Below are 27,646 nucleotides of genomic sequence, written 5' to 3'. Positions count from 1 at the left end.
GACCTCAACAGCAGGGCAGACGCCCTCTCCAAGCTAGCAAGTACCAAATCAGGAGGAAACAACAGAAGCCTAATCCAAGAAACTATCCCTGAACTCTCTGTGGCCAAAACAGAGGCTGTTCAAGACGTCTTTGAAATCACCGGGTTAGACCTCGGGTGGATGAAGCTCTTAGTCAAATACCTAAAATTCGACATCCTCCCCAAAGAGAAAAAAAAGGCCAAGAAAATTCGGAGGGAAGCACAAAGCTACACGTCGGTGAAAAATATCATCTATAAAAGGGGGATATCAACACCACTACTAAAGTGCGTCCCAACCTCAAAGACAACCGAGGTGTTAGAGGAGGTGCACAATGGAATCTGTGGGAATCATCTTGGAGCAAGGTCGTTAGCTAGAAAGGTAATCCGAGCTGGATTCTACTGGCCGACCTTACAAAAAGATTCCACGGAATTTGTGAAAAAGTGTCAACCATGCCAAATACATGCAAACTTCCATCTAGCCCCTCCCGAGAAACTCGTTAGTGTAACTTCCCCATGCCAAAATGAATTTTCGCCGTGAAACTGACAAAAGACCAGGTTGGCAGACGGAGTACATCGTAATAGAAGGACTTTTAATTAAGGATCGTCTTGTCATTTTGGAAAATGGACAGGGATTGAGTTAGTACTTTACTCGTTGGTACCTCTTAAACGGTATAGCTTGGGCCGTTTGATGTCGAATGGAATTGAGTTGGATTACAACCATATTTTGAGCCTTATGAATAAGAAACCCAAATTGAAGCCCATCAAGTTCGCTGTTCGGTCGTTCTCGGGTGAAAGATGATTGGGTAACGCTCAGTGTCTGTAGGACCCAAACGAAGCTGTGCGCCTCACTCAAATTTATTAGGCCCAAAGTTGTGAAACATGTTTCTTTGTGCCATCCTCCTCCTCCTTCTTCTTCGTCTTCTTTACCATACATCATCATCTCTCTCTTCCTCTCACATAATCAACCAACGTATACTCTTCTCTTATGCAATCCCCAGAACGTGCTCAAAATCCCGCCTTCCGCTAATCATGCACCAATTTGGGCTCTTAACCGTTTCCTTTGTCGGTTCACGCGCTGATTCTCTCTTCTTTCGACAGACGCAGAATTAGCAGCAGCTCAAACTTAGAAGCCAACTGAATGGCCAATTGGATCTCCTCCAAGCTCAAAGTCGCCGAGAACATTCTCCATCAGGCAAATTATACTATTCCAAAATGATGCCTTCTCATTTTGCTACATTTTTTGAATTCTTTGTCATGGTCAATTAATTATCCAAATCTAGGGAATAGCAATTTCTCCATGTTAATTTGATTTAACAGCATGTTTATAATCTTTTTTTTTCCTCTATTGCATTTTTGGGAATTTCGTAACGGGCGGTTCAGATCGACCAGCAAGCTGCTGAATCTCTTCGCAAGAACGAGAGGCTTGGACTCGATGAACCCAGTGCCATTGACGTTGCTCCTGCCAAATCAGGGGCTTCCGTGTCTCTCAAGGATCAATTGAAGAAGAAACCACTGGAAAGCAACGACTACCGTGGAAAGCTGCGGAGTGATCCCAATTTTAGCAAGTCAGCTCCACTTAACGCAGCTAAGCCCTCGTCCAAACCTAATCCTAACCCTGCACTCACTGATGGTGATTGGACCGAACTCCTCAGCTCTCCAACTCAGCCTACGGCTCCTGGGAGCAGCCAGGGTAATGGGGTACCTTCACCTCGTTCTTTGACCAAAAATAATAGGAAGCACAAGAGTTTGTCTTCGGGGTTATCGGTTTCAGATGTCAAGAGGAACCCAAAAAGTGTTAATGGTGCTTCAAGTTCTTTGCAGAGGCCGGACTCTGTTAAACAAGTTAAACCGAGTGGGAAAGCTAGTGATGATGGGAAGGAGTCTACCTCATCTGGTTCATCAGAGAGGCATTCCAATGTGGAATCTGAGACTGATAATAAGTGGATGATAGGACAAGAATATACCAGTAATAAGGACACTGCCAATAAGGTTGCGGTGGAGACAGATGACAAGGAAAATGAACAGAATCATCATGGTTTTAGTTATAGGAGCCTTTCTCAGCCACAATCTTTGCAGGCCAATGACAAAGTGGATGCAGAAACAATACCTGAGGTGGACAAAGGTAAGATTGCTGGAGATGTTGCTCAAGGTCAATTGAGAAGTGCAATAAAAGAAAGGGATGGGCCTCAAGTAGTCTTGGGACATCCAACATCTGATCATTTGCAAAGGGGTTCTTCCATGGCAAGTGATGATGGGAGTTCTGATTCAGATACAGATTCTGACTCAACATCTGATTCTGAAAGTGAACGCGAGAGGGAGGAACGGAGAAAGAAGAGGGAGAGGATCCTTGCCGAGAAAGCCGAAGCTAAAGCAATGAATACCATCAAGGAACTCGAGAATATGGTGGCCAAATTAGAGGGGGAGAAGCAAAGTATAGAGAAAATACTAGAGGAGCGAGCAAAACAACAAGCACAGGAGGTAATCTTACCACAGTTATTAAAATTGTTCTTTATTATTATTACTGTCAAATCTTGGCAAAATTATTGTAGTTTCTCCTGCTTGGTATTCTTGGTGCTATGACAGGAGAAATAAATTGACTTTTCCAGATTCAGTATAGGAATTTCTTCTAATGAGCTTAAAATTGATTTAAAGATAACTAGATGACCGATTGCTGGTAGTGTTTTTATTTGTATTGCTTATTTGTCTAAAACTCATTTTTCCTTCATTCAGGCTTCACAGCTTCAGACCAGCATGATGGAAACAATGGAAGCTGCTGAGTTAGAAAAGCAGAAACATAATAATACCAGAATGGAAGTTCTTGCACGATTAGCTAAACTCGAGGCATGTTAATTTAATTAGTTTAAGGATTAAGCCATTTTATTCATATCAATTGGAAATGGTAATGTTCATATGATGTATAAGTATAACTGGCTACACCTTTGGTAAATAATTTATAATGATGTTTAAGCTCCACAGATATCTAGATAAGCTTATTGTTGATAAAGTTTGGACTGGTTGCATTGTTGCAGACTGCTAATGCTGATCTTGCGAAATCCCTTGCAGCAGTGCAGTGGAACCTTGAAGTAGAGGTGTGTTTAAATTTAGATCACTTTCCACCACCAAATATTATCCGCAGAATTATAAGCTTTGTAGCTAGTATTGATAAAATGTGTAAATTTGTGATTAAAATCAGACCTGCTGCTAATTATCACAAGGATTTTTATTTGAGTACTAATATTTTGATTTGAGTATTAATATTGTGTATGAAAGCTGCTAAGAGCCAAATATCCTAGGATCTTATACCCTCTTACAGGGTTTAGAAAATTTCCCAAGTTGTTAGTTGGACTGGAAATATAAAGCCAAATGAAGTTGATTAGTCCAATTCCTGAAGATGATGTGGCTGCAAGTGTAACTGATTTTAGAATTAGAATGAGAATGTTGTTTTAGAATTTAATCAACTAAACGTGTCCTTTGCTTGAATTCATATATGATTTTTATCCCCGAGTAATTCTTATCACTGGGCAACAATGCTGAATGGGTATTAACTACTAAACGTTTTGGACCAGGTTAAACAAGTGGCTGAACTAAGACAGCAAATTGCATTTAAAGAGTCGGTTCATGAAGGTACTGCCCCTTTGCAAATTCATCAACTCATTATGTGATACATTATTTCCTTACAACATATACTAGTGTTTTTCACTGGACTTATTGACTACCAAAGTTTTGTACCCTGCTTTGAACATTTATTAAAATCTTGAAGATTATAAGAATTTTTAGTAAGGTTTGCAAAAAATTAATTTAGGCCTAAGGTTAATTTCAAGCTTATTGAATATCATATACATATTACTTTGGGCATATTCTATTATCAAGAGACTGGTGAATATTCACTATTCAAAAGTACTAAATGCTTTGGACAGAATAGGTGGTTAGTATGCAATCAAAGGACTTCATTTAGGTGTGAAGCAAAGTTATGCTAGGCTACTATACGATACAGGCCCTTCATGTCTTCAAGTAGATTGTTCTTTAACCTTGCCTAGGAGTATGGTTGCTGTAGAATATGTATTGATACTGGATTTCTATTTGCAAGGCATGGTCAGTAAAAGATTAAATTTTTTACACATGGTTGCACTCTGATTTGTTAGGCTCCTAGCTTAGTCAAATTATGTTGAAATGAGCTGGTCTACTAATAGGTTCCTGATGCTTTAAACTTTTGTAGAGCTCAAAAGGAGCACGAGCAATCTTCATCAAGCTGTAGCTTCACAAAATCAAGTAAGTTATGCTATTATTTTCTGATTTGGGTGCGTAAATATTTCGATTACTTTTGTTTACTTTTCCTGAGCATGGGTGTCTTGAGAGGGAGTCTCTGTTATTTTATTTCTATTGACCCTAATCCTATCATATTTTTCTTTAAAATTGTTATAGCCACTGGCTTTTAGTTGGATAGCCTTGAGTCTTGACAGTTGTTTAACATTTATACTGATTCCTGAATCTGTTTAATTATGCTGATGTTGTAGATGTCTTCAAAAGGAGTTGAGTTTGAAAGAGAAATTCTTGAGGCAGAGCACTCTATAATTGGTGATAAAGTTACACAATTACAAGAAAAGGTAAGCTTTGGAACTTTTCAACTGATCTATATTTTGATTTTTCCCCCTTGAAGAGCTTTTGTCTTTCAAATGCTGTATGTTTCATTATTTATAGTATCTGTTCTTGAATAGTCTTCTATATATCCCATTTCCTCTAGTTTGTGGTATCTATATCTTAACTGAGCCTATGTTTACATAGTCTCTCCCAAGCCCGGAAAAACAAGAAAGGTTGTGTTAGGCTTGCGACAACCGACGTAAAACTTTGTTGCATTCCTATGCATGACCACAACGCAATGACGTTGTTGGATCCATATAGAGTTGTCTTAGGTTTGCGACAACTAATGTAAAAGCATTGTCGCATTCCAGATTTATATAGTCGACCCCACCTAATGGGAAAAAGCTTTGTTAAGAGTGGTATTCTACGTCTTGGATTTTTTTAAAGTGTCTTTGTTCTTGCTTTTAAAATTTAACCAAGTCATGTTTCATTATTGGAGAAAAGGTGTTTACCCATATGGGGTTCAAATTTTACTTTGCATGGATTGAAATGCGTGCTTAACAATAATTGAGATGTGAGGAAAATTGTCATATTTAACAGAGTTACAAGGGCTCACCCCTTACAAAGTTCCTACTTTTATGGAACATTTTGGAGTTTTTTACTTCTAAACGAATTGCAGTATTTTGTTAAGATTTCATTTAAATTTGAAATGTAAGTTTTCATATTTCGTATTTATATTATTATTTTTTGTACCTGCACTGCCAACTGCTGCTCTGCTACACTATTTAACACTACTTTGTAATTTTCACATCGGGCATTCCTGGTGAATGGCTTCGTTTTTGCCGTGGAATAATTTCATCTGCATATTCGATATACTTTTGTACGTCATAGGCGCGGAAGCTGGAAGCTGACATTGAAATGACAAGGAAGGAGATAGAAGAACCAACAGAAGTTGAAGTTGAGCTCAAGCGTAGGCTTCAACAGATGACTGATCATTTAATACAGAAACAAGCCAAGGTGCATCTCTTGTACATTTGGCTGTAATATTTTTACAATTACTCATGACTCCCTGTCTCCAAACAAAACTTGACTAACCAGTCCGAGTTTATCCAATTGGTAGTCAACAGAACCCTCCTTACCTGGTTCTTAGAATTCAGCTTATTAAAAATGAATAGAAAAGTATTAATTTTTGGATATTTTCATTCAAATACCTTGTTAGGACTTCATAAACTTGCTTGTTCCGGACCACTTTACATTCAAACAAATTCTTGTCAACAGGTTGAGTCACTCTCCTCTGAGAAGGCAAGTCTCGTATTCAGAATTGAGGTATTCTTTCTGCTGAGGCCATGGTTCTAATTCTTGGAAATGGTCATCTACTTGAGTTACAATTTTATGAATAAAAATTTGCAGGCAGTGTCAAGGTTGCTAGATGAGAATATGTCAGCATCAGGTGCACCAGATATGAATTCTGCTTCCTCATCTGGTGACTTAGAATCAGGAATTTGGGAGCTCTCCAATTCAAAGCTGAAGCCAATCTTAAAAGCCAGAATTCATTCTGGCAAGAAACAATTGGGCTCGCTGCTTCAACAATTAGATTATATATTTGTCACGGGTGCAGTCTTTTTGAGAAGGAACTCGACTGCAAAATTATGGGCACTGGTTTACCTTGTTTGCCTTCATTTCTGGGTGATATATATCCTGATGTCACATTCAGGTTCAGGGCCATCCAATGTGGCTAGGTCGGGCGCTGTGATCTCATTGGATAATATTAATAGCACTGGGGGATAGTCATGTTATATCTTTACTTATTTACATCAGCTTTTAGGAGGTCTTCTGGTATTGGTCACCTGGAATATATTCTTTGATTTTACCCTATACTACATCAAGAACTCACAATGGACGTGTAATGAATGTTACAGTAGGTCAGTATCACTATGGCCATGAAATTTAATACACCAATGAGCATTGCTACAGACCGCTATGTCCTGGCATGTGTTGGAAAAGATGGGCGAATAGGCCTTGAATCTTCAATTCCGGTAACCATGAGTGGAGTTGGTGGTGGTTGTGACCTTAATATGGGGAATTTTCTTTTATCATTTTTTTAATGTACAGTGCAGCAGAAGATGTGGTCACAGAATTAGCCCTCTGCCCCCCTAGTATGTTTGGAGAGGCTTGATTGTGCAACTCGTAAGTTGATACCATTGCTAACTTTAATATTATCTCAATTCAACAGAATTTGTACGCTATTTTTTTCACCCGTTTTGTTTTTATCATTTCCTATTCGTATGATGGTATGACGCGTGTACATTAATAATTCGAATAAAACTGCGGCTTCGCTATAATGTATAGTAAGTTGAAAGAGATGGCAATGCCATGTGATAAATATACTTTTGATTATCGATTTGCATCAAACAGAATGTAACTGCAATATAACAAGATGAAATAGTTGCGGTGCGCTTTACGCACCTCATATTGCGTGTAGTGTAAATATCCAAATTAAAAGGCGAGAAAAAGAATAAAAGAGAAGAACCTATGAGAACAAACCCGAAGATGGCAACTACAACCTTGGTTATTGGTATGGTGTATCATTACAATGCATACCAACAAAAAAATCGCATGAGTTGATAGAAGCAAGTGCTAGTCAATTTTCTGAGCATTGCTGCTTTCCCCGCTGCTTGTTCTACACCTTACAAAGACAGTAAATGGTTTAGTAACACTTATCATTGACACTAACTATAAAGCCTTTGCAAATCATTCATTCAGAGCCAACAGAAAGTGAAACTTGTAAACAAGTCCGCATCAGAAGACAATGTAGCCATGCAAGGTTCTCAACAAAGTTAATAGTTAGAAGACTGGCTCTCAGGTCTCAGAGTTGTTACGGGATTCTGGGAATGTTTAAGGCTTTTGCATGCAATAACAAACAAGCTTAGAAAATATCATCTAGTTTCGAGCATAATCTAGCGCTTTTGAATAATATCCTAGTTACAAATGTCAATAAACTCTTTTCGAACTTTTCATTAGACACTACATGATACATCAGGAACACAATCCTGAATATTACTCAAGATAAGTATGACATACCCACGCTCAGGAATCCTACCATGGCAGAATAGATTTTTGCACAAAGTGTCATGCAAGTGGAATTAGAATTGCTGCTCACCAGTCTAGTCCTTCTTGTGGAAGATTACGACTGTAGAGTGGTAATTCAAAGAGGAAAGTTGTTTTGAACCACAAGGGCAAGTTTCCATAGATTGGTGGTGGCAACGGGATTAAAGGGCTGAAACATTGAATTGGCTTAGTGTTATCTCTCAACAATACACTGAAAATTAAATAACATTGAGGAGGTGAAACAAACCTAGTCCTCCGTTTGTATATCCTGTATCCATCTACATTTCCAAACTTCTTATCTGCTGAATCCTGCTTCCATTATGCAATTAATCATCGACAAAGGCAAAAAAAGGTGGCAGCGTAGTTTTGACCAAATTCGGTAAGAACAAACCTCAAGCATTGGAATGCCACTGACAAAAAGAAGCAACAAAGTGAGAAATATTGGTCCAATGATTACCAACCATTCTGCTCCCTTCAGTATTGGTGTGGATGCCACAAAAATTCCCCACCAAAGCAACATCTGAGTTAAGTATTCATGAAGCTCCATCAATTCTTGACCAGAGGTTTAAATAAAAGAAGAATAAATGGAACTCATTCCAATGCTCATTAATTTTCAAAAAGATTTTCCACAGTAAAGGATTGCTTATGCAGGGGGAAGAAGAATATAATAAGCTACAGAGCAATATTAATTTGAATTTCTAACCAAAGATGCAAGCAATATTAATCACAGAAAGAAGAAGATAACATAATCATGTAGTAGAGTAAACATAAACATGGACTTTTCAAAGTTTGATTGAAATCAATAAGATGAAAGGACTAACCTCACCAAAGTAGTTTGGATGGCGAGAATATTTCCAGAGACCAGAATTGCACCACTTGCCTCTATTTTCTGGAGATTGTTTAAAGCGCAGCTTCTGATGATCCGCTGTACCTTCAAGTATAAAACCCACAGCCCACAAAATCCATCCTATCACATCCTGAGGCTGTATGAAAGGATTTCGGTTGCTTGCATTAACCACTGTAACTGGTAAACTCACTGTCCACACCCACACAGCCTGCAATATTTGAAATTAAATTAAACAAACACAAACACAAACTCCCAACTTGCATATGCAAGGTAGAGACATTCTTCCAAACCTGAAATGTCCAGAATATGGCCAATTTTCCCAAATTATTCCGCATTTCGTCAAAGCGTCGATCCTCTCCCCACTTCAGAATCCTGATGACGGGGGTAATCACAAGTTAGAGAATGGTACTTTACTGTATTAAATATTAATAATAAATTATTTGTAGGGTTACCTGAATAAGAGAAAAAGGCCGAGGCGAAGACCCCATAATACAACAAAGAAAGAGAGGATTATCTGTGAAGGTAGCATTTGAATAAGCGAGCGACGATACAAAAGAGAAAGGAGATGGAAATAGAATGTAATTGGCATAGGTACCTGTCGAAAATACCATGATCCCTTGAGCAGGAGGGTCAACACAGCAATTATTATGAAATTGGTACTTCCTTCAAAGAAAAAAAAAGGGTGAAGAAGACGGAAGGAGGAAGAATGAAGGAGAAGTGTGAATGAATTATACCGGCAAAATCAGTAACTTTGTCAAATTTGAGGAGGGCAGTGATGATGAAAAACACAAACTGATACCCAATCTACAAAAAAGCGAAATGAATATCTTGAATATGTTGTTGAAGAAAATGAGCAGCATGCATGTAGAGAGAGAATAAATACAGTGAGGATGGCAGTGAGAGCCAAGAAGTGAGAGTCAATCACAGTTCCCATAGCTAAGCTGCCTGATGCCTGTCGCTCTGCAGTCTGCACTGCGCTTAATTCATAATCGGATACTATTATGTGGTTCACCTTCGGACACCGGTACCATGTTATTCTTCTAATATTTTCCAAAACAACTCACACAAATTAAACCGAAAATAATTTCTTTTATTTATAAATTCATTTAAAATTTGAGAAAGTACGAGGAGTCAATAAAATATTTGTACAATGTGTATAATGAAAATTTAAGAAATATTAGAGATATAATCATTAGTGTTACTCTTTTTCATCAACTATTTTTAGGATGAGTAATATTATAATATAATATTAAAATTCTAAATTCGAATAATGAAGAGTTCGATTCATAGTAAACTTCAAAATTGTTATCTATTTAAGATTCTTTCATAACAATTCTTTTAATTTTAAAAATTAATTTTAACTAATAAAATACTAACAATTTCTCAACTATACACATTAATTAGAAAAAAATCTACGTAATAAAATATAGGTTGATATTCTGTAATTTAATACAGTACTTTAAAGTCTCATTAATTTAATAATAATTTGTATGCTTTTTAAATTGAAATTAAATTGTTTGAAGTGAGTCAATATTATCTCTTATTAAAATTTTGATTAGAGTAAATATAAAAAAGCTATATAAGAAATTATTATTAAAAAGAAAATTTTTTTTCTTTAATAGTTGTCAAAATAAAATAAATAATGAAATAACGAAAACTTAGTCAAATAATTTGTAGAATTTAAATTGTATAACTGATTTTTAAACTCATTACTTAATAAATTTTCTAAAATCTAATTGAATAAGAATAACCATATCAAAGTATGTTGTCAGGATCGATTAAATCGGTTAAATTACTGAATCATTAGATTACTGGTTTAATCGGTGGGTCGAATCAATTAACTCAGTATAATTAAATAATTATATAAAATTTAATTATTTTTTATTATAAATGCTTTTATTTTGTTTTTATAAAAATAATTATTTTTAAATTTTTAAATTTTATTAATTAATTTATATTTATTTTATTATTATATTATTATAAGTAAAAATTCACATTAAGTTATTTTTATATGAAGTTGATATGTAAGAACTGTTAGATGATTTTATAACTTTTAACTAAGTATCATCTAACAAATTTTCAACTATCAACTTTATATAAAAATAACTGCATGTGAGTCTTTACCTATTATTATATACTACAAGTATTTATTGAAAAAATAATATTAATAGATATCATATAATTATAAAAAAAATAAATTGTGATTAATACATTTTTTTTAATTTTTTTAATTTTTATATATTTAATAAAATATAATTAATTTAAAAATAAATGACTTTAAAATTAAAATAAATTGAATATAAGTAAAATAAAAAATTACTATATGTATTATAATTTGTATATATATTAGTAAAAAAGCATTCCAGCTTGGATGGTCAATAATCCTTTGCATTCTTGGAGGAAGGGGTTTAATGTGAGACATTTTGTTAAAATTTTCAAAACTCACAAACCTTGACACTTGACATCATTGGAGCACATGGAGCACGCTGAACTTACAAAATGCTGGTGCGTCGTAGATTCGTCTTCAACTGTGATCGAACAGTTTGATCCGGTCCAATTTTCACAGGATTTGACCGATTTTTATCGATTTGGGCCAATTCTCAACTTTAAAAGGTTCTAATCTTGGACTGGATTGATATTGGGTCTGATTTACTAGTTTTCCGATCAAACCAGCCAGATCCAGTATTAATAACTATGTATAAAAGTAAAAGTAAAACACACTATGAAAAGTTGGAGTCATGTTATTCTTAAATTCTGTATTTGGACAAAAAATTGGTATACATTGAATCAAATTGCCATCATTTGATATACATGACACAAGGTGGAAGTAGTACAAGAGTAATTAATTTATTAAGCAGGTGCAATGGAGACTCTTTCAACTTCAACAATGTAATCAAGTGTTGCAAGTGGAGGTATCTCAGTAGTGCCAAAATCAGCACCACTTTCTCCAAACCCTAGTGAAGGAGGCACGATCACTCTCCTCTTACCACCTGCCTTCATTGTTCTTAGCACATATTCTATGCCTTCACATAATCCCTTGCTATATGGCCTTGACCCCATCACCAGTGCCAGTGGCTTCTTCTCTGTTGTGTCCACAAACACTTGTCCACTGCCTTCCACTCTTCCCACTATTTCAATCACAACTAGATCCCCTGGTTTTGGTGAAGCTCCACCTCCAACTTTCAATTCCGTGTACCTGGCCAGAGACAAGTATCATTCAGAAAATGAATATGACTAAGAAAAGATACAATGTGAATGAAGAAGCAACCTAACCTTATGCCATTGGGGAGGAGCACCTCTTGTTCTTTGTCAACGGTCCTTGTGTTGGCCTGCTGCTGAGAAACCTCAAAGCGAGTCTTAATCTGTTCAGAGATGACCCCAAAAGCAAGAAAGCCAACCCAAGCAAGGCCAGCTCCGATACCAAATCGTCTTGTGAGGGAAGTGGCTATCCAATCTGTGGATTCAATCTTAGTGGGTTTGATAGGCTTCTGTTGTTGTGATTTGGTAGAGACTTGCAGTATTTCCTGGTTGTCATTACCAGTTGTGCTGGAGGGCTGAGGTGGTGGAGGTGGCGGTGGTGTTTGAGATGAGTGGATATGGTGATGAGTTCTGGAGGGGAGGGCAGAGAAGACCGGTGGGAAGTTAAAGAAGGTAGCCATGTATGTGTTTAGATTATAGGTGTATGGCTCAAACGTACACAATTAGGTTGCTTCATACAAAGATCACAAGTTTGGTCTGGTCCCACCTTATCCTTTTCTTAGGTAGCATTTGGTTAGGGGTGAAACTCAGATGCTGAGATTGAAACTTAAGTATTGTGTTTGATGGTTAAATATTGAACTAAAATTTGAGTCATTGTCTTTAAAATTTCAGTTTCTTAAGTATTTTCATCAAATAGAGACACATGATAATAAAATTTAAAAAATAAGACTAAAATTTTAATAATATTTTTTTTTAAAATACCTTAATTTAATTTTTTAAATTTTAAATTTATCCACAATTTCTAAGTTTATTTTAAATTAAACATAATATTAAATCATAATTTCATTTAGTATATTTTACACTAAATATAATACAAAACTTTAATTTAATTTTAATCTCTTAGTTTCAATATCTCTTTCAAACACAATCTTTAAAGCCTTGACTCTGATTTAAGTGGTAGCTCAAAAAATCTCAAAAGCAACAAAATTGACATGTTTTATAATTCAGATTTTATTTTGTATTGAGTTTTAATAGTTAACTATAAGGATAAGTATAGATCAGACTAATTAGCAAATAAAATGTTGTGTGTTGCAAATAAAAGATCTCTCTTTCTACTATTTGGACTTCATGCGTGACAAACTTAGAAAAAACAGAAGAGGCCAGGCAAAGCTACATATTGGCCAACAACCTGCAACTTGTTTGTAATTTGTATGATAAAGTCATTATGTTTTAAGATAATTTAAGAGAAATTGACTTCAAAATAGTAGAAATTTAATAAATCATTCACCCTGATAATTGGTGAAGTCACTTATTTTTTCCCACTATGATTGCTTTAAAGGATATTGTTCTTGCCTGGATGTGGGCGACTTATAACTCGTTCCTTGGAAGCTACCGGCCGACCTTCTTGTGCGCCACGGCGAAGCTCGGCCACCAAATGAGGACAAGGAGGGGAGCACCTGCAAAAAGCACTCCGACGCTCAAGTCAGCTTAAGGTGATTCTTTTTGGAGAAAGTCTATCTTGAAAAGCGAACATACCTCGGTTAAGTCCGATTGTTCGTTTTATAGTCAAAAGGTGACGATGGCCGTTTAAGTGTGAATTAATTGTATTGTGTGTAACGGACCAATATCATAAAGTCGGCCAAGTAAATGTAAAAAGTGGTAACGTACCGACCAATTAAGGGGGTTGCCGAGCTATAACTCGTAACCGACGTATAACGGTAATATCACAGCCCCCAAGCTTAGCCTGAATTTTGGATGGGTCAGGTTGAGCTTTTGAATTCGTGGCTGAGTTATAGCTCGGAATATGGAGCCCCCAGTTCAACATGACTCATCTCATATAAGAAGTTTAGTGAGTGACGTGTATTGGGAACCGTAGAAGTCCTGTTCTGTGATTTAACAATTAATGTTTTTAAATGAAGGGTTCAAGTTCCAAAGTGGCTTTAGAACCGTTACCAGCGTGTTTTGAATTGATGGTCATGATTAAAACTTGGAACTGAAGCGGTTTAATTAAATGAGGGTTAAAATACTTACTTTTGGGTTACCTTTACGGGTGGGAGTTGCTGTTGCTTTGTCTTCGTTCTTCTTCAAAAGAAATGAGTGGAAGAGGTGAGTAACCGCATTTTTTCGTCTTGCAGTTTTCTTGAGTTTTTCTTCCTGAGAGAAGGGGATGGGTGACAAAAAGGGGAAATCTGTAGCTAAGTTAGAGAATGATGGCTCGTATGAGTGGGTTGATTCGGATGTAAAGATTAGGGCGTCGCTGTTTTTTGATAAAGAGAGCGTTGGTAAATTGTCTGTGTCGAGGATAGTTAGGCCTGGGCTTCGGGTTGATTTATTGCCATGCAGCCGCATGGATCGTGTTTTTCATAGAGGAAAAGACTTTGAAAATTTTTATATGTACAGTTGCGTACTTGAGGAGTTAGGCGTTAAGCTTCCGTTTACAGATTTTGAATGCAATTTGTTGACGCAAATGAACTGTGCACCGTCCCAGGTTCATCCTAACGGGTGGGCTTTTGTTAAATGTTTTCAAGTTTTAATGGAATTTCTGGGAATTGAGCCTGAATTGGAGCTGTTTTTTTCTCTGTTTCAAGCGAAAGCTGTATGGAAGGGTTTGTGGGTTAATTTGAACAGTACTCCGGGTTTTTCTGTGTTTAAACTGTATAAATCTTCCTTCAAAGATTTCAAGAAAATGTTTTTGAAAGTGAAACCCTTTGACGAGGATTTTTCCTTTTACTTAGATCAAAATTTAGGGGAAAAGTTCCCTCTTTATTGGTGTTGTCAACCGAACCATATTTTGGGTCCTGAGTTTATAACACCTTGGAATGAGTGTATAATTAGTTTCTTGATGGAAATGGTTGATCGCGGGGGTCTGATATCTGTGTCAGAGTTGCTTCCCTGGGAGGAAGATAGGGCTTCTGTTATAAGATATTTTGGTGAGATTTTGTTTTGCTTTTGTAGTTATGGTCTGTTTTATTTTGTTTTGGTTTACTGTAATTGGCTTTGTTTTTTCAGCTGGCAGATTTCCAGGGGTTTCGGCGTCGAGCATGAGAGCTCAGTTCAAAATGAAGAATTTCGAGACTTCCTCCTCAAACCCAGAAAAGGTTGAAGGGGAGGCTGAGGTGAACCAGCCGGTTCAGAAGAAAAAGGGGATCATCTTCAAGAAGAGGAAATCCGAGGTCGTCAATTTGGATGAGGGTGAGAAGGCTGGCCAATTGGATGAGGGTAAGAAGGTTGTTCAATTAGATGAATTATCGGCCTTTTCTATCAAGCAGGAGAGACTTCATTCCTTCGTGGAGGAAGGTGATGGGTCGTCTGTCTGGGATAAAAAGTTCCCGTTTAGTGTTGTGGCAGACGAGGTTGTTCAATCTGCCGCCGATGTTGCCCGGATCGAAGAAGTCGGTGATGTTGGGATAGACCAATATATGCAGGTTGGTTTGGTTTTGTTTTGTCTTTATAAATATAGATATTTATTTGATTTGAGCATTCTTTGCAGGTTTTAGGTTTTCGTTTGGTTAGTATAGGGCGAAGCCAAGAGAAAAGACACAGGAAGATGTCACAGGCCGTGGCAGGGGTGGACGAACTAAAAGAACAAGTGAGAAAGAAGGATACTATGATTACTGATCTAAAAAAGGAATTGTCTGTTCTGAAGGAAAAATTGAAACTTGAAAAAGAGGAGCATGAAAAGGCAGTGGAGTCTTTAGGAAAAAAGGTAAACGAGCTGTCTACTATGAGTGAGCAAATTATCGAAGTTACCTCGAAGTTGAAGCAAATGGAGTCTAGCAGAGAAGCTGATGTCATTGATGCATTTGCGGAAGGGTTTGAACGTGCCGTTATTCAGGCAAAGTTTCTGCACCCTGGAGAGGACTTTGCGGCCATGGACCCGAGTAAAATAGTCCTGGATGGTCAGTTGGTGGATGATGAGGAAGCTGCTGAGGAAGAGGGTAATAACAATCCAGGTGTTTAGGATAGTCGGAAATGTCATTTCTGGATTTTATTTTTGTAATGGCTAACAGACATGGGAACTTTGTTAGTTTGGTAGCGTATATTCACTTTTTTGTTTATCGTTATATGATGGTTGTTTGTTTTGTGATTTGTCTGCTATGAATGTTTGGCTTATATCCCATATAGGGTTTGATCATAATGTTTGCGCTAAGGCATTCAGATATGCGCATTCGAAAGCAATGCGACTTGAGTTTTGATAGTTCGCTGGTTTTGTACTGACGAAATTAAATCAAGTATTTGGAATAAATTATGCATAAAACCGATTATATTAAGGAAATTGACATGTATGCAGTACCTTTACAACTTTTGAATAGGTAAGCTAGCCTCGTTAAAACCTCCTTGAGCAAAACCCAAATCTTGGGAAAAATCTCCAGGTAGGAAAAAGAGTACTAGCATTCTGCAATTAGCTATAGTATTGTTTCAAGGAATTAACATTCCAAGTGCTAGGTAGCTTGGTGCCGTCTAATTGTTCCAAAACATATGCTCCTTTACCGAGCATCTGATGAATTCGATAAGGTCACTCCCATGTTGCTGCAAGCTTACCATGTGAGGGTGGTTTCCGAGCCTCCTCGGTCTTTCTTAGTACCAAGTCGCCGACTTGAAAAGACCTTGGTTTTACTCTTCTGTTATGCCTCTGGCCGAGCCGTTGTTGCAGGGCTTTTTGTCGAATTGCAGCTATGTCACGTACTTCTTCAATTAAATCAAGATCGGCTCGCCGAGCATCGTCGTGGGAGGCTCCTTCTGTTCTCAACGATCCTTGTGATATTTCAACCGGGATCATTGCTTCCGATCCATATACTAGACGAAATGGTGTTTCTTTAGTTGACGAATGTACTGTGGTGTTGTAGCCCCACAAGATTTCTGGAATAAGTTCGGCCCATAGTCCCTTGGAATTGTCGAGCTTTTTCTTTAGAGCCTGTAAAATGATCTTATTTGCTGCCTCTGCTAATCCGTTAGACTGGGGATGCTCAACTGATGAGAAATGCTGTTTAATTTTCAAATTCTGCAAAAAATTCTTGAAATTATGGTCAATGAACTGGCGACCATTGTCAGTCACTATATGACTTGGTATACCAAATCTACAGATTATTTTCTGCCAAACAAATGATATCATTTGTGCTGATGTGATTCGAGCTAATGGCTGAGCTTCAATCCATTTAGAAAAATAATCGATTGCGACTACTAAGTATTTTACCTGTCTCGGAGCTGTAGGAAAGGGGCCGAGAATGTCGATTCCCCAATGATTAAATGGCCAACTTACCATTGATTGGTGTAAATTTTCAGCCGGGAGATTAATGCTCGGTCCATGCTTTTGACAGTGGTCACAATGCCGGACTTTTTTCTTGCTGTCATCCCATATGGTCGGCCAGTAGAAACCGGCTCGGAGGATCTTTTGTGCTAGGGTTCTTGCGCCGGAATGTGTTCCGCAGATTCCTTCGTGAACTTCGGCTAGAGCTAAATCGGCCTCTGACCTGTTTAAACATTTTAATAATGGTCGGGAATAACCCCGCCGATACAGTTTATCATTTATCAGTGTGAAAAAAGATGCTTGCCTCTTGAATTTTTTCAAATCTTGGTTATTCGAGGGGAGTTTTCCATGCTTCAAATATTGTATATATGGGTGTTGCCAGCCATCATGACTGTCTGTGTTAAAAATGCCGATGATATTTATGCTCGGCATATGCAAGGTTGATTGTAGCAATGAAGCAGTGTGTGATTGGGTCGTGGCTAGCTTAGATAATACATCTGCTCTATGATTCTGGTCTCTAGCTATGTGAGCAATTTCAATATTTGAAAAACTATTCATTAGATGTTTTACAATCTCTAGGTATTTTAACAAAATTGGATCTTTTGTTTGAAAGCATTCATTTACTTGTTGAACGACTAGGAGAGAATCACAGAAAACTTGTATGTTGAGAGCTTGTAGTTCTATTGCTAACCTGAGCCCAGCGATTAGGGCTTCGTATTCGGCCTGGTTGTTGCTGGCCTTGAAGGAAAATCGAAGAGAATGTTCAATGACAACTCCCTCGGGATTTTCCAGAAGTATCCCTGCACCGGATCCTTGTGGGTTTGAGGCTCCATCTACAAATAGCCTCCAGGTTGAAATATCGGTGTCCGAGCTTTCTCCTGTAAATTCGGCGATGAAATCTGCGAGGTATTGTGACTTGACAGATCCTCTTGGTTCGTACTGAATGTCAAATTCAGAAAGCTCAATAGACCATTTGATTAGTCTTCCTGCTAGCTCGGGCTTGGCCAATATCTGTCGGAGTGGTTGAGAGGTTCTGACGTTTATTGTATGGCTTTGAAAATAGGGGCGAAGACGACGCGCCGAGAAGACCAGTGCAAAAGCGAGCTTTTCCAACCTCGGATATCGAAGCTCGGCATTCTGTAATGACTTGCTCACGAAATATACTGGCTGCTGTGCTTTCTCATTTTCTGTAATAAGAACAGAACTAACTGCCATGTCAGTAACGGATAAGTACAAGTATAGTGGCTCTCCGAGTTTGGGTTTTTGTAAAACAGGAGGCTCAGAGAGAAATTTCTTTAAATTTTGAAAAGCTATTTCACAGTTTTCATCCCATTGAAAAGTTGTACTTTTTCGTAAACATTTAAAAAATGCCAGAGACTTAAATGCTAGACAGGGCAGAAATCTAGATAATGCTGCTAAGCGTCCTGTCAGTCGTTGGACTTCTTTGATGTTTGTTGGACTGGTCATGTTGAGAATTGCTCGGCACTTGTCCGGATTCGCCTCAATTCCTCGGTTGGTTAGGATAAAGCCGAGGAACTTGCCGCCTCGGACGCCGAAGGCGCACTTTTCGGGGTTAAGCCTCATATTATAAGTTCGGATCTGACCGAAAATTTCAGCAAGGTCGTCGACGTGAGAGTGGCCGTCTTTTGTCTTGGCGACCATATCATCTACGTATACCTCAATATTTCGTCCTATCTGTTGGTCGAAGACCTTATTCATCAGTCTTTGGTAAGTTGCACCTGCATTCTTTAATCCAAAGGGCATGACATTATAGCAATAATTACCATACTCAGTAATAAAAGCTGTTTTGTCTTGGTCTGATGGATGCATGAAAATCTGGTTGTAACCAGAGTAAGCATCCATAAAACTCAAGGTACCATATCCGCAAGAGTTATCAACTAAAGTGTCAATAGAAGGTAAAGGATATGCGTCTTTGGGGCATGCTTTATTAAGGTCGGTAAAATCAACACACATTCGCCATTTACCATTGTTTTTCCTTACCATGACGACATTGGCTAACCAAGTCGTAAACCTGATTTCTCGGATAAAGTTTGCATCGATCAGCTTTTTGGCCTCGGCCATGGAGGCTAATCTTTTCTCGGTGCCGAGGTTCCTTTTCTTCTGGGATATTGGTCGGGCTGCAGGATTAACAGCCAATTTGTGAGTGATAACGGACGGATCTATTCCGGGCATGTCCCCTGTTGTCCATGCAAATAAGTCGGCGTTCTCACGCAAGAAGCGAATGAGCTTATCCCTCTCTTCACTTTCAAGGGAAGTTCCTATGAAAGTGAATTTTGTAGGCTCGTCTGTGAGGGAGAGCTTTGTTAATTCATCGTTAGCTGTAGGACGATCTTGGAAGTCAGCTCTGGGGTCTAACTCGGCTAACTTCAGATGTTCGGCGCTAATGGAGTTGATCCGTTGATCATTGCTTCTCTTGATCGGCTTAAGGCTTGTGTTATAGCAGTATCGAGCCTCTTGTAGGTCGCCGTGGACCGTGGCAACAACATTGTCCTGCACAGGAAACTTGACACAAAGGTGGACAGTAGAAACAATTGCAGAAAATCGATTTAAGAAAGGTCGCCCGAGAATAACATTATAAGGGCTAAAACAATCAACAACAAGGTATTGAATATCTTGAGTTTTGGAAAGTGGTTGCTCACCGAGTGTGGTTTGTAACCACACTGAACCCATGACCGGAACCCGCTCTCCTGAAAATCCGACCAAATCTCCTACAGAAGGTTGCAAAATGTTAGTACTTAGTTTCATTTTCTTAAAGGTATCAAAAAATAATACATCGGCACTGCTGCCTGGATCCAGCAGTACTTTCCGAACTATTAAGTCCCCTAATTGAAGAGAGATAACCACAGGGTCATCTAAGTTTGTGTCGGTGGAATGATAGTCGGTTGGGTGGAAAATCATTTCTGGCACGTCTTGTACAGGCCGAGCATTGTTGGTGGTATCCCCGACAGTCAGCATTGCTCTGTAAGTGCGCTTTCTGGCCGAGCTTGTTGACCCGCCACCAGCATATCCTCCGGAGATACAATTTATGATGCCTCGTGGTTGGGCTGGAGCCTTTTCTTTGTCTTTGGATGACGACCCTATAGGAGATGGATCCGGCGTGGGGATATTTCTTTTCTGTATATGCCCTGCAATGTACTTGTCAAGATGTCCCTGTCTCGCCAGACGTTCAAGGAGGTCTTTGGCGATGATGCATTCATCAGTTGTATGACCATACTTCTGATGAAATGTGCAGTACTTTGTTTTATCGACGTTTTTCGGTTCAGGGTAACTGCCAGCCTTTCGAGGTGGTTTGATCAACTTAGAATTCAGTATTTCCTTGATAATGTCGTCCCTTTTTGCGTTGAACTGCGTGTATGAGTCATATCGCGGGGTAGGCTTAAAAGTCTTCTTGCCATCCCGAGGTTTATCGTCATCCTTGATAGTTGCCGACTTTTCAGTTTTCCTGGCTTGACGAAGCTCTTCGATGTCGATCTGTCCTTTGGCCTTCTCACGAAACTCGGCGAGTGTCTTCGGTTTTGATACGGCAATGGTTTCTTGGAACTTCCCTGGGCGTAAGCCGCTTTTGATTGCATGTAAGTGGACCTCCGGGTGAAGGTCCGGGATTTTCATGGCGATCTTGGTGAAGCGGGTGATGTAGTCCTTCAGACTTTCCTGAGGACCTTGTTTAACGGTAGTCAAATAGTCTGAGTCGTGTAAATATATCGCCGATGCCGCGAAGTGGTCTTCGAATTGTTTCGCCAGTTCTTGAAAACGCGAGATGGAATCTGCAGGCAAAGAACAAAACCAGTCAAGTGCAGGACCATCTAGAAAAGAGGGAAAACATCGGCACAAAATAGGATCGGATGCACCATTAACGATCATAATAGATCGGAACTTTTTGACATGTTGCTTCGGATCACCCAAACCATCATAGGGCGTTAACGTTGTGGGCAGGGTGAACTGTCGAGGAAGTTGAAAGTTCATTATGTCAGTTGTGAATGGCCCTGCAGAGTTGTCGGGCTCATTATCCTCGTCTTCGGGAGGGGTTTCATTATTGTGATGGCCGCCTCCTTCATCATCTTGAGGTGTTTCCGAGATGTGCGTCGGCGCGGATTGCCGTTCATCATTCTCCTGTCGCTCACGGGACTCATTGTTGTGTTGGATGCGATCATTGGCCAATTGCTGAATTTGTTGTTGCATCCTTCGATTCTCTTCCATCATACGTTGATTTGCTTCAGCCATCTGCTGGTTTGCTTGTTGAAGCTCGGTAACCATCCGGAGAAGCTCGGAGGGGGTAGGTGGGGGTACATCAGCCATTGGGGCCTTCTAGGAGTGAGCAAGGAAAATCTTTAACTCTTCGGACCCCACGGTGGGCGCCAAATGTTCTTGCCTGGATGTGGGCGACTTATAACTCGTTCCTTGGAAGCTACCGGCCGACCTTCTTGTGCGCCACGGCGAAGCTCGGCCACCAAATGAGGACAAGGAGGGGAGCACCTGCAAAAAGCACTCCGACGCTCAAGTCAGCTTAAGGTGATTCTTTTTGGAGAAAGTCTATCTTGAAAAGCGAACATACCTCGGTTAAGTCCGATTGTTCGTTTTATAGTCAAAAGGTGACGATGGCCGTTTAAGTGTGAATTAATTGTATTGTGTGTAACGGACCAATATCATAAAGTCGGCCAAGTAAATGTAAAAAGTGGTAACGTACCGACCAATTAAGGGGGTTGCCGAGCTATAACTCGTAACCGACGTATAACGGTAATATCAGATATTTTTTTAATAAAGAAAAAATATAGGTAGACAATGAAAATACTAAACAATGTGAACAATATATATATATCAGATGTTTATTTCACTAGGTGTATGGATAGTTATTTTAATATTAAGATTTAGATGATTAATTTGGAGATATAATGTATTTTTATTTGATTGATAGTTGTTCATGTTGTTCAATATAGTTATTATTTACCTAGTACTTCTCTTTGATAAAATGCTTTAATGGATAATTAAACTTGGCAATTTCAGTTTCACATAAACTACACAGATATATATTACCGGTAGTACAATGTACACCAATAAGATGAAATTTCATTTTGATGAGGTTTTTTATTTTCTTCTCTCTCGCTTCTTCTCTTTTTTTTATTGTTTGTTTGTGCCAACTTCCTTAGTACCTATAATTTATAAACTTATACTGGCATGTCATACATGTAACACAACTTTAATCAAATTTGACTTATTCAGGTCAAATTGGTAAGAGTAGTTACTAAACTGGAAAACTTCAACCATAATTATACCTAATAATAAGGTCTCGAGCTTAAAAGCAGACCGGTAAAAGTTACAGACTGCAAAGGGAACTAACAAACTCAAGTACAACAATTCACGTTATATGTTCGAGTGATCACTGACCAGAATTATTCCCCACCCCTATCAAGAAAAAAAGAAGCATACCAACGTCCCCCCCCAAAAAAAAACAGAAGCATACTTAACCATAACCTTCAACTCGTGCTGAGTCACTGAACATGCAACGGGAAATCTAAAATGGGAGCCAAATCATGTACTTCACTTATTGACACATACTCAAATGAAAAACGAATAATTCGCCAACACCTCGGTGATCCCCGCCAAAATGAGGGTATGGCACTGAAGCTAGTTGCAGCTGCCACCTCCTGCATCATGGCCACAACTAAAACTGCAATAGGGCGAGAGCGAGGGTCCAATACTCATATGTTAGGAACGCCAAACTGAGAAATGACGGAAGCGACACCTCATGCTTCGTGAGCTGATAGATGCCTAGTAAATAGTAATTCATTAAAAGAAAAAAAAAGAAAGAAAATTATAAAGGTAGACAAGATATCATGTGGGAAAGAAAGGAAAAAAAGAAGCATCACAACATCACTAGCACGTACCTGTCAACCGCGTAAAAAATAAATTAAATTAGCAATGACAAAACAGGAGAGAAGTGCGATCACTGACCCATATGGCAACAGCTCATTCGCACTTGACGTTACAATAATCAACATCCTTAAATAAATAAATAAATTATTCCATCAATCAAGTAGCAAGCAGTATTAGGGAAGCAACAATTATCTAACACGGATAACTACTACCACTTAACATTTAGAACATGGTAAATTGACTAAATTCCCCTCCCCTTACTAATAAGAATTTGACCTACCTCTCTCTGATTCTGCTGAGTGCCTGGATTCTCCGCATCGCAAAAAAGAATCCAAGTAAGAGAGAGAAGGAGAAATGGTGGATTGGAGTGGCAGAGAGTCGAAGGCGAATACATAAAAAGAGTATTGTAAGCGAAGTAGACAGGATGGGTGGTGGTGGTGGTGGAACGCTCGTGGAAGGGATTCGACGCTTATTCCAAAGACGTGCTTCTTCAGCTATTAAAGGGGACGATCGTATTATTATCGATAATAATAATAATAATAACAATAATAATAATAATAATAGGAGCGATGTGTTGTTGGTGAGAGATTTGCGGGCACAATTGGCCTCTATTCCCACTAGCAATCAAGAAACTGAACTCACCATTGACGATGACTTTGATATCTCTGGATTGAAGCCCCTCAAAGTCCCTACCCAGATCTTCTTCAAACACTCTTCCATGGATCCCCACAAAAAGGTCCCAGATCTCAAACCTTTCTTCTCGAGATTGTAATTCTAATTTTAATTGTAATTGTAATTGTCATTCCCGATCACAGCATTGGCATTGGCATTGCCAGTGTGTACTGTTGTCCCCTTCCCTAGACCCTAGACCCTAGACCCTAATGGATTTTCTGCTTATCAAACAGGGTTCTGCAGAAGCTGAGTTTTTCACTGAGTATGGAGAGGCAAGCCGATACCAAATCCACGAAGTCATCGGGAAAGGAAGTTATGGCGTCGTGGGCTCTGCCCTTGACACTCATACCGGGGAAAAAGTTGCAATCAAGAAAATCAATGATGTTTTTGAACATGTATCGGATGCTACAAGAATCCTAAGAGAAATTAAGCTCCTGCGCTTACTTCGCCATCCTGATATAGTAGAAATTAAACATATTATGCTTCCTCCTTCCCGTCGAGAGTTCAAGGATATCTACGTTGTCTTTGAGTTGATGGAATCTGACCTTCATCAAGTAATCAAGGCAAACGATGATCTTACACCTGAGCATCACCAATTTTTCTTGTACCAACTTCTTCGAGGCCTCAAATATATACATACAGGTATTATTAGGTTTTTTAATTTCTTATAATTAGTTCATACTGCCATCGCATTTATACTCATATATATATATATACACTGTTTATCTCTCAGCAAATGTTTTTCATCGTGACTTAAAGCCCAAAAATATTCTTGCCAATGCTGATTGCAAACTAAAGATATGTGATTTTGGACTTGCTCGAGTTTCTTTTAATGATGCTCCATCAGCTATATTCTGGACTGTAAGTGTACTATTGTGCATGCCATGTCAATCTGTTACTCGTTTACCAACCTCTTGCTGACTTAATTTACTTACTCTTACTAAGGACTATGTTGCAACTCGGTGGTACCGGGCACCTGAATTATGTGGTTCTTTTTTCTCTAAAGTAAGCTTCTCTCTACTTTGACAATACCTCTAGGTTGCTTCTGCAAGATACAACAAGATGAGTTTGCTTAAAAGTAATGGAATGGAATATCTATGTAAATGTAAATGTAAATTTTTAATCCTTGTGTTGTGCAGTATACCCCTGCAATTGATATCTGGAGCATTGGATGCATATTTGCAGAAATGCTCAATGGAAAGCCATTGTTTCCGGGTAAAAATGTGGTGCACCAATTGGATCTCATGACCGATTTGCTTGGCAGTCCTCCACCTGAGTCCATTGCAAGGGTTAGTTTTTCAAAGTCTAGTTTGATATCCAACCATATGACATGCCGCAATCATTTCACTAAATTTGACTGTTCCTTCTGTCTTTGGGAATATCATTGTTAATCCTAATTTCACAGATTCGAAATGAGAAAGCTAGAAGATATCTTAGTGGCATGCGAAAGAAGCAACGAGTTCCGTTATCTCAAAAATTTCCAACTTCAGATCCATTGGCTCTTCGATTACTGGAGCGCTTACTTGCATTTGATCCTAAAGATCGTCCAACAGCTGAAGATGTTATTTTCCATTTCCATTATCTATATAGTTACAAATGTGAAATTTTATTGGTAATCACCAAGGGAAAGATTTCAATACCTCTGTGATGCTTGTGATTGCAGGCTTTAGCCGATCCTTATTTTCGAGGCTTGTCAAATGTGGATCGTGAGCCATCCACTCAACCCATTTCAAAACTTGAGTTTGAGTTTGAGAGAAGGAAATTGACCAAAGATGATGTTAGAGAGTTGATTTATCGAGAGGTACAACTATGCATTTCAGTCACTCTTGCTTCGATTTATTGTTGCTTCTTTATTGTGATAGTAACTAATTATACTATTGAAGCAAACAGATTTTGGAGTATCATCCCCAGATGCTCCAGGAATATCTTCGTGGAGGAGAACAAACCAGCTTCATGTATCCAAGGTAGATGTGCCGATATGCTAAATAGTTTATTGATTGCTTGATGCTTATATCAAAATCAGACAGGCATGGACAGCCTGTCTGTTCTTTTCACAAGGCACGGTCTTTCATTATTGAAATATAATGTATTAACTCAACTGCTATTGTATACTTCTCACAATTCATAGTAATTTATAGCTACGATCAGGAGCCCTTGTACACACTTATTATTGTTGCACTGATATTTTGCTGGAATGCTGGGATTTTTTTTCTGGAATCCCAAAAAGTTCTATTTAGAACTAGATCCTCCAGTAGCAAAACACCAACATACTTGTTTTATTTGTTACACTAGTATCATCATAATCCCTTGGTAGTATCTATTCTTGCTGATGTTTATCCTTATATTAGTTAGATTTTTTTATTCCTATGAAATTACGATGGTTAATTTTCTGTGATTCAAGTCATCTAGGAGCTAATATGTAATGAGGGTTCTTTGAAATTTCAAGCATTACATGCTTTAGTTTTTAGTTAGTAATTCTATATTATTTTGTTGCATAGTGGGGTTGATCGGTTCAAGCGACAGTTTGCACATCTTGAGGAACATTATGGCAAGGGTGAGCGAAGCACTCCATTGCAGAGACAGCATGCCTCCTTACCCAGGCAAGTGTTGGTTAAACATCTGGGGGAGCTTGGCAGCATGCAGCCTTTTCATCTAGTTCTCTTCCAGATTTAATTCTATTTTGTTGCCCTTATATAATTTTAATCCAGATATGTTTGTTTAAAGATAAAATCTGGTTGGCAGAAATGCCTGTGTTCCTTTTACCTCTGGTGTTTTCTATGTTATCTGTATTGACTATTGCTATTCAACGTTTTCCAGAGAGCGAGTTTGTGTTCCAAAGGATGAGAAAAACAAAAATGATGAAAGACCCAGCGGCTCAAATTTGTCTAATCCTCGAGAGTCTGATGCTGCTGGAAACACCAATGCAGAAAATGGGCCCTCAAAACCAAACAACAGCACACGTTGCCTCTTGAAAAGTGCCAGCATTAGCGGTTCAAGGAGTTATGAGAAACCAAGTAAAGAACCAGAGGTACTAACAATATCCTTGCATGCGCAATATGGTTCTTCAACCACTTTTCTGTTCCATTCTTTTGGTTTGTCTGGCTTATTCCATGGTTGTAAGCATGCACAGTTAGATGATCTCTAATATTTGCATTCAAATTTGGACTCGATGAAATACATTTCTCTAGCGCTTGTGTTGAATGTATTTGTTTTGCTTTAGGAGGAACCAATCGCGGAGGTCAATGAGGATATGGTAGATGGATTGACAGAGAAAGTTGCTGCTATAAATGTTTAGATAGGCATCTTCCTTCCCCGTCAACTTGTGTTGTGATCTCGAAAACAAGCGATGTGAGTTACTACTACTGATCTGTAGTGGAGTATTTATACATGTATGAAAATGCATTGTGTACTAGCCATGATTTATTATAAAACTTCTGGAATGGGCAGTTCTAGTTATGTTAGTTTCTTTCTTGTAACATTAGCAAAACCTGCCCCTCAATTGGCTTCGCATGTCTTGTAAGGTTAGGTTCCAGATACAATATACAAAACGTTGATGTTCGAGAAATGTGAAGACTTGTTGCAAACTTACTACAATATACCTTTATAAAATGCACGAACTAACTACATAACATGGAATAATGCAAATGAGATCTCTATAGATCATACATGAATCAAGAAAGGGGAGGGCGAATAATGGTTCACTGTAAACTGTTAATTTTTCCAACCATACTAATGGGAGGGTGCAGTGGCAGATATAGAGTGAGTAAGAAATCAGAATTACAAATAAGATCATTGGAATATCGTTCACCTTCATTCTTGCTCGCATACAGAATTTATTAAGCTACAAAGTGATTGAATGGAAGGAAGGACAACACCTTAAATGTAGAGATGTTTTGCTAAATGAACAAAAATGAGTAAAATTAGATGAGCCACAACCACATTTGCATCAAAGTGATGAAACCGGTATCCATGAATATACCGATTTGCCATTCCACAAAAAACCAAGTAACCAATTTGAAGAAGGGTATATTGGTGACGGGTTTACCTGCTTCATGGCCTTCCCAGGAAGTTGGGAGGGAGCATGCA

General features: G+C 38.4%; 5 protein-coding genes across 6 annotated transcripts; 2 read left to right on the top strand and 3 right to left on the bottom strand.

Moving 5' to 3' along the window:
• The first annotated feature begins 918 nt into the window (after positions 1 to 918).
• LOC130967456 (golgin candidate 2) lies at positions 919 to 6,863 on the top strand. Its single transcript, XM_057892312.1, has 10 exons — positions 919 to 1,209; positions 1,398 to 2,495; positions 2,748 to 2,858; positions 3,047 to 3,106; positions 3,584 to 3,641; positions 4,234 to 4,286; positions 4,532 to 4,621; positions 5,487 to 5,612; positions 5,874 to 5,921; positions 6,006 to 6,863. The coding sequence occupies exons 1-10, from the start codon at positions 1,156 to 1,158 to the stop codon at positions 6,381 to 6,383; spliced, it is 2,076 nt and encodes a 691-aa protein (XP_057748295.1). The 5' UTR covers positions 919 to 1,155; the 3' UTR covers positions 6,384 to 6,863.
• A 108-nt stretch (positions 6,864 to 6,971) lies between these two features.
• On the bottom strand, positions 6,972 to 9,571 carry LOC130967457 (uncharacterized). Of its 2 annotated transcripts, none has more exons than XM_057892313.1 (10): positions 9,434 to 9,571; positions 9,285 to 9,354; positions 9,146 to 9,213; positions 9,003 to 9,064; positions 8,841 to 8,922; positions 8,525 to 8,758; positions 8,095 to 8,223; positions 7,951 to 8,012; positions 7,756 to 7,872; positions 6,972 to 7,281 (listed from the first exon to the last, which is right to left on the bottom strand). In XM_057892313.1, exons 1-10 carry the CDS (start codon positions 9,482 to 9,484, stop codon positions 7,233 to 7,235), a joined length of 924 nt encoding a protein of 307 aa, XP_057748296.1. In that variant the 5' UTR covers positions 9,485 to 9,571; the 3' UTR covers positions 6,972 to 7,232. The 2 variants fall into 2 exon arrangements, with proteins under 2 accessions (XP_057748296.1, XP_057748297.1); XM_057892314.1 differs by having other exon boundaries at positions 6,972 to 7,275; positions 9,434 to 9,564.
• Positions 9,572 to 11,280: 1,709 nt separating this feature from the next.
• LOC130967987 (peptidyl-prolyl cis-trans isomerase FKBP17-2, chloroplastic) lies at positions 11,281 to 12,254 on the bottom strand. The gene is made up of 2 exons (XM_057893060.1): positions 11,824 to 12,254; positions 11,281 to 11,746 (listed from the first exon to the last, which is right to left on the bottom strand). The coding sequence occupies exons 1-2, from the start codon at positions 12,207 to 12,209 to the stop codon at positions 11,401 to 11,403; spliced, it is 732 nt and encodes a 243-aa protein (XP_057749043.1). The 5' UTR covers positions 12,210 to 12,254; the 3' UTR covers positions 11,281 to 11,400.
• Positions 12,255 to 16,264: 4,010 nt separating this feature from the next.
• LOC130967214 (uncharacterized) lies at positions 16,265 to 21,313 on the bottom strand. The gene has a single exon (XM_057892030.1). The coding sequence runs from the start codon at positions 21,311 to 21,313 to the stop codon at positions 16,265 to 16,267; it is 5,049 nt and encodes a 1,682-aa protein (XP_057748013.1).
• Positions 21,314 to 23,090: 1,777 nt separating this feature from the next.
• Positions 23,091 to 27,187, top strand: LOC130968463 (mitogen-activated protein kinase 9-like). The gene is made up of 11 exons (XM_057893746.1): positions 23,091 to 23,624; positions 23,794 to 24,202; positions 24,294 to 24,421; positions 24,506 to 24,565; positions 24,700 to 24,849; positions 24,966 to 25,121; positions 25,224 to 25,361; positions 25,451 to 25,524; positions 26,059 to 26,151; positions 26,369 to 26,588; positions 26,781 to 27,187. Exons 1-11 carry the CDS (start codon positions 23,313 to 23,315, stop codon positions 26,853 to 26,855), a joined length of 1,815 nt encoding a protein of 604 aa, XP_057749729.1. The 5' UTR covers positions 23,091 to 23,312; the 3' UTR covers positions 26,856 to 27,187.
• The last annotated feature ends 459 nt before the right edge of the window (positions 27,188 to 27,646 follow it).

Source organism: Arachis stenosperma, chromosome 3 (assembly GCF_014773155.1).
Source record: "Arachis stenosperma cultivar V10309 chromosome 3, arast.V10309.gnm1.PFL2, whole genome shotgun sequence".
NCBI lineage: Eukaryota > Viridiplantae > Streptophyta > Magnoliopsida > Fabales > Fabaceae > Arachis > Arachis stenosperma.
The sequence above is the reverse complement of the archived record's forward strand: the minus strand, read 5'-3'. Positions and strand labels throughout refer to the sequence as shown.

Coding starts and splice junctions, on each gene's coding strand:
- LOC130967456 (XM_057892312.1), top strand. CDS start 1,156: ATGGCCAATTGGATCTCCTCCAAGCTCAAAGTCGCCGAGAACATTCTC. Junction 1,210..1,397: donor CCGAGAACATTCTCCATCAG/GCAAATTATACT, acceptor CGGGCGGTTCAG/ATCGACCAGCAAGCTGCTGA. Junction 2,859..3,046: donor CACGATTAGCTAAACTCGAG/GCATGTTAATTT, acceptor GCATTGTTGCAG/ACTGCTAATGCTGATCTTGC.
- LOC130967457 (XM_057892313.1), bottom strand. CDS start 9,484: ATGGGAACTGTGATTGACTCTCACTTCTTGGCTCTCACTGCCATCCTC. Junction 9,214..9,284: donor CAAAGTTACTGATTTTGCCG/GTATAATTCATT, acceptor TTTTCTTTGAAG/GAAGTACCAATTTCATAATA. Junction 8,923..9,002: donor GGCCTTTTTCTCTTATTCAG/GTAACCCTACAA, acceptor CCCCGTCATCAG/GATTCTGAAGTGGGGAGAGG.
- LOC130967987 (XM_057893060.1), bottom strand. CDS start 12,209: ATGGCTACCTTCTTTAACTTCCCACCGGTCTTCTCTGCCCTCCCCTCC. Junction 11,747..11,823: donor CTCCTCCCCAATGGCATAAG/GTTAGGTTGCTT, acceptor GTCTCTGGCCAG/GTACACGGAATTGAAAGTTG.
- LOC130967214 (XM_057892030.1), bottom strand. CDS start 21,313: ATGGCTGATGTACCCCCACCTACCCCCTCCGAGCTTCTCCGGATGGTT.
- LOC130968463 (XM_057893746.1), top strand. CDS start 23,313: ATGGGTGGTGGTGGTGGTGGAACGCTCGTGGAAGGGATTCGACGCTTA. Junction 24,850..24,965: donor CACCTGAGTCCATTGCAAGG/GTTAGTTTTTCA, acceptor CTAATTTCACAG/ATTCGAAATGAGAAAGCTAG. Junction 26,152..26,368: donor TTGCAGAGACAGCATGCCTC/CTTACCCAGGCA, acceptor TTGCTATTCAAC/GTTTTCCAGAGAGCGAGTTT.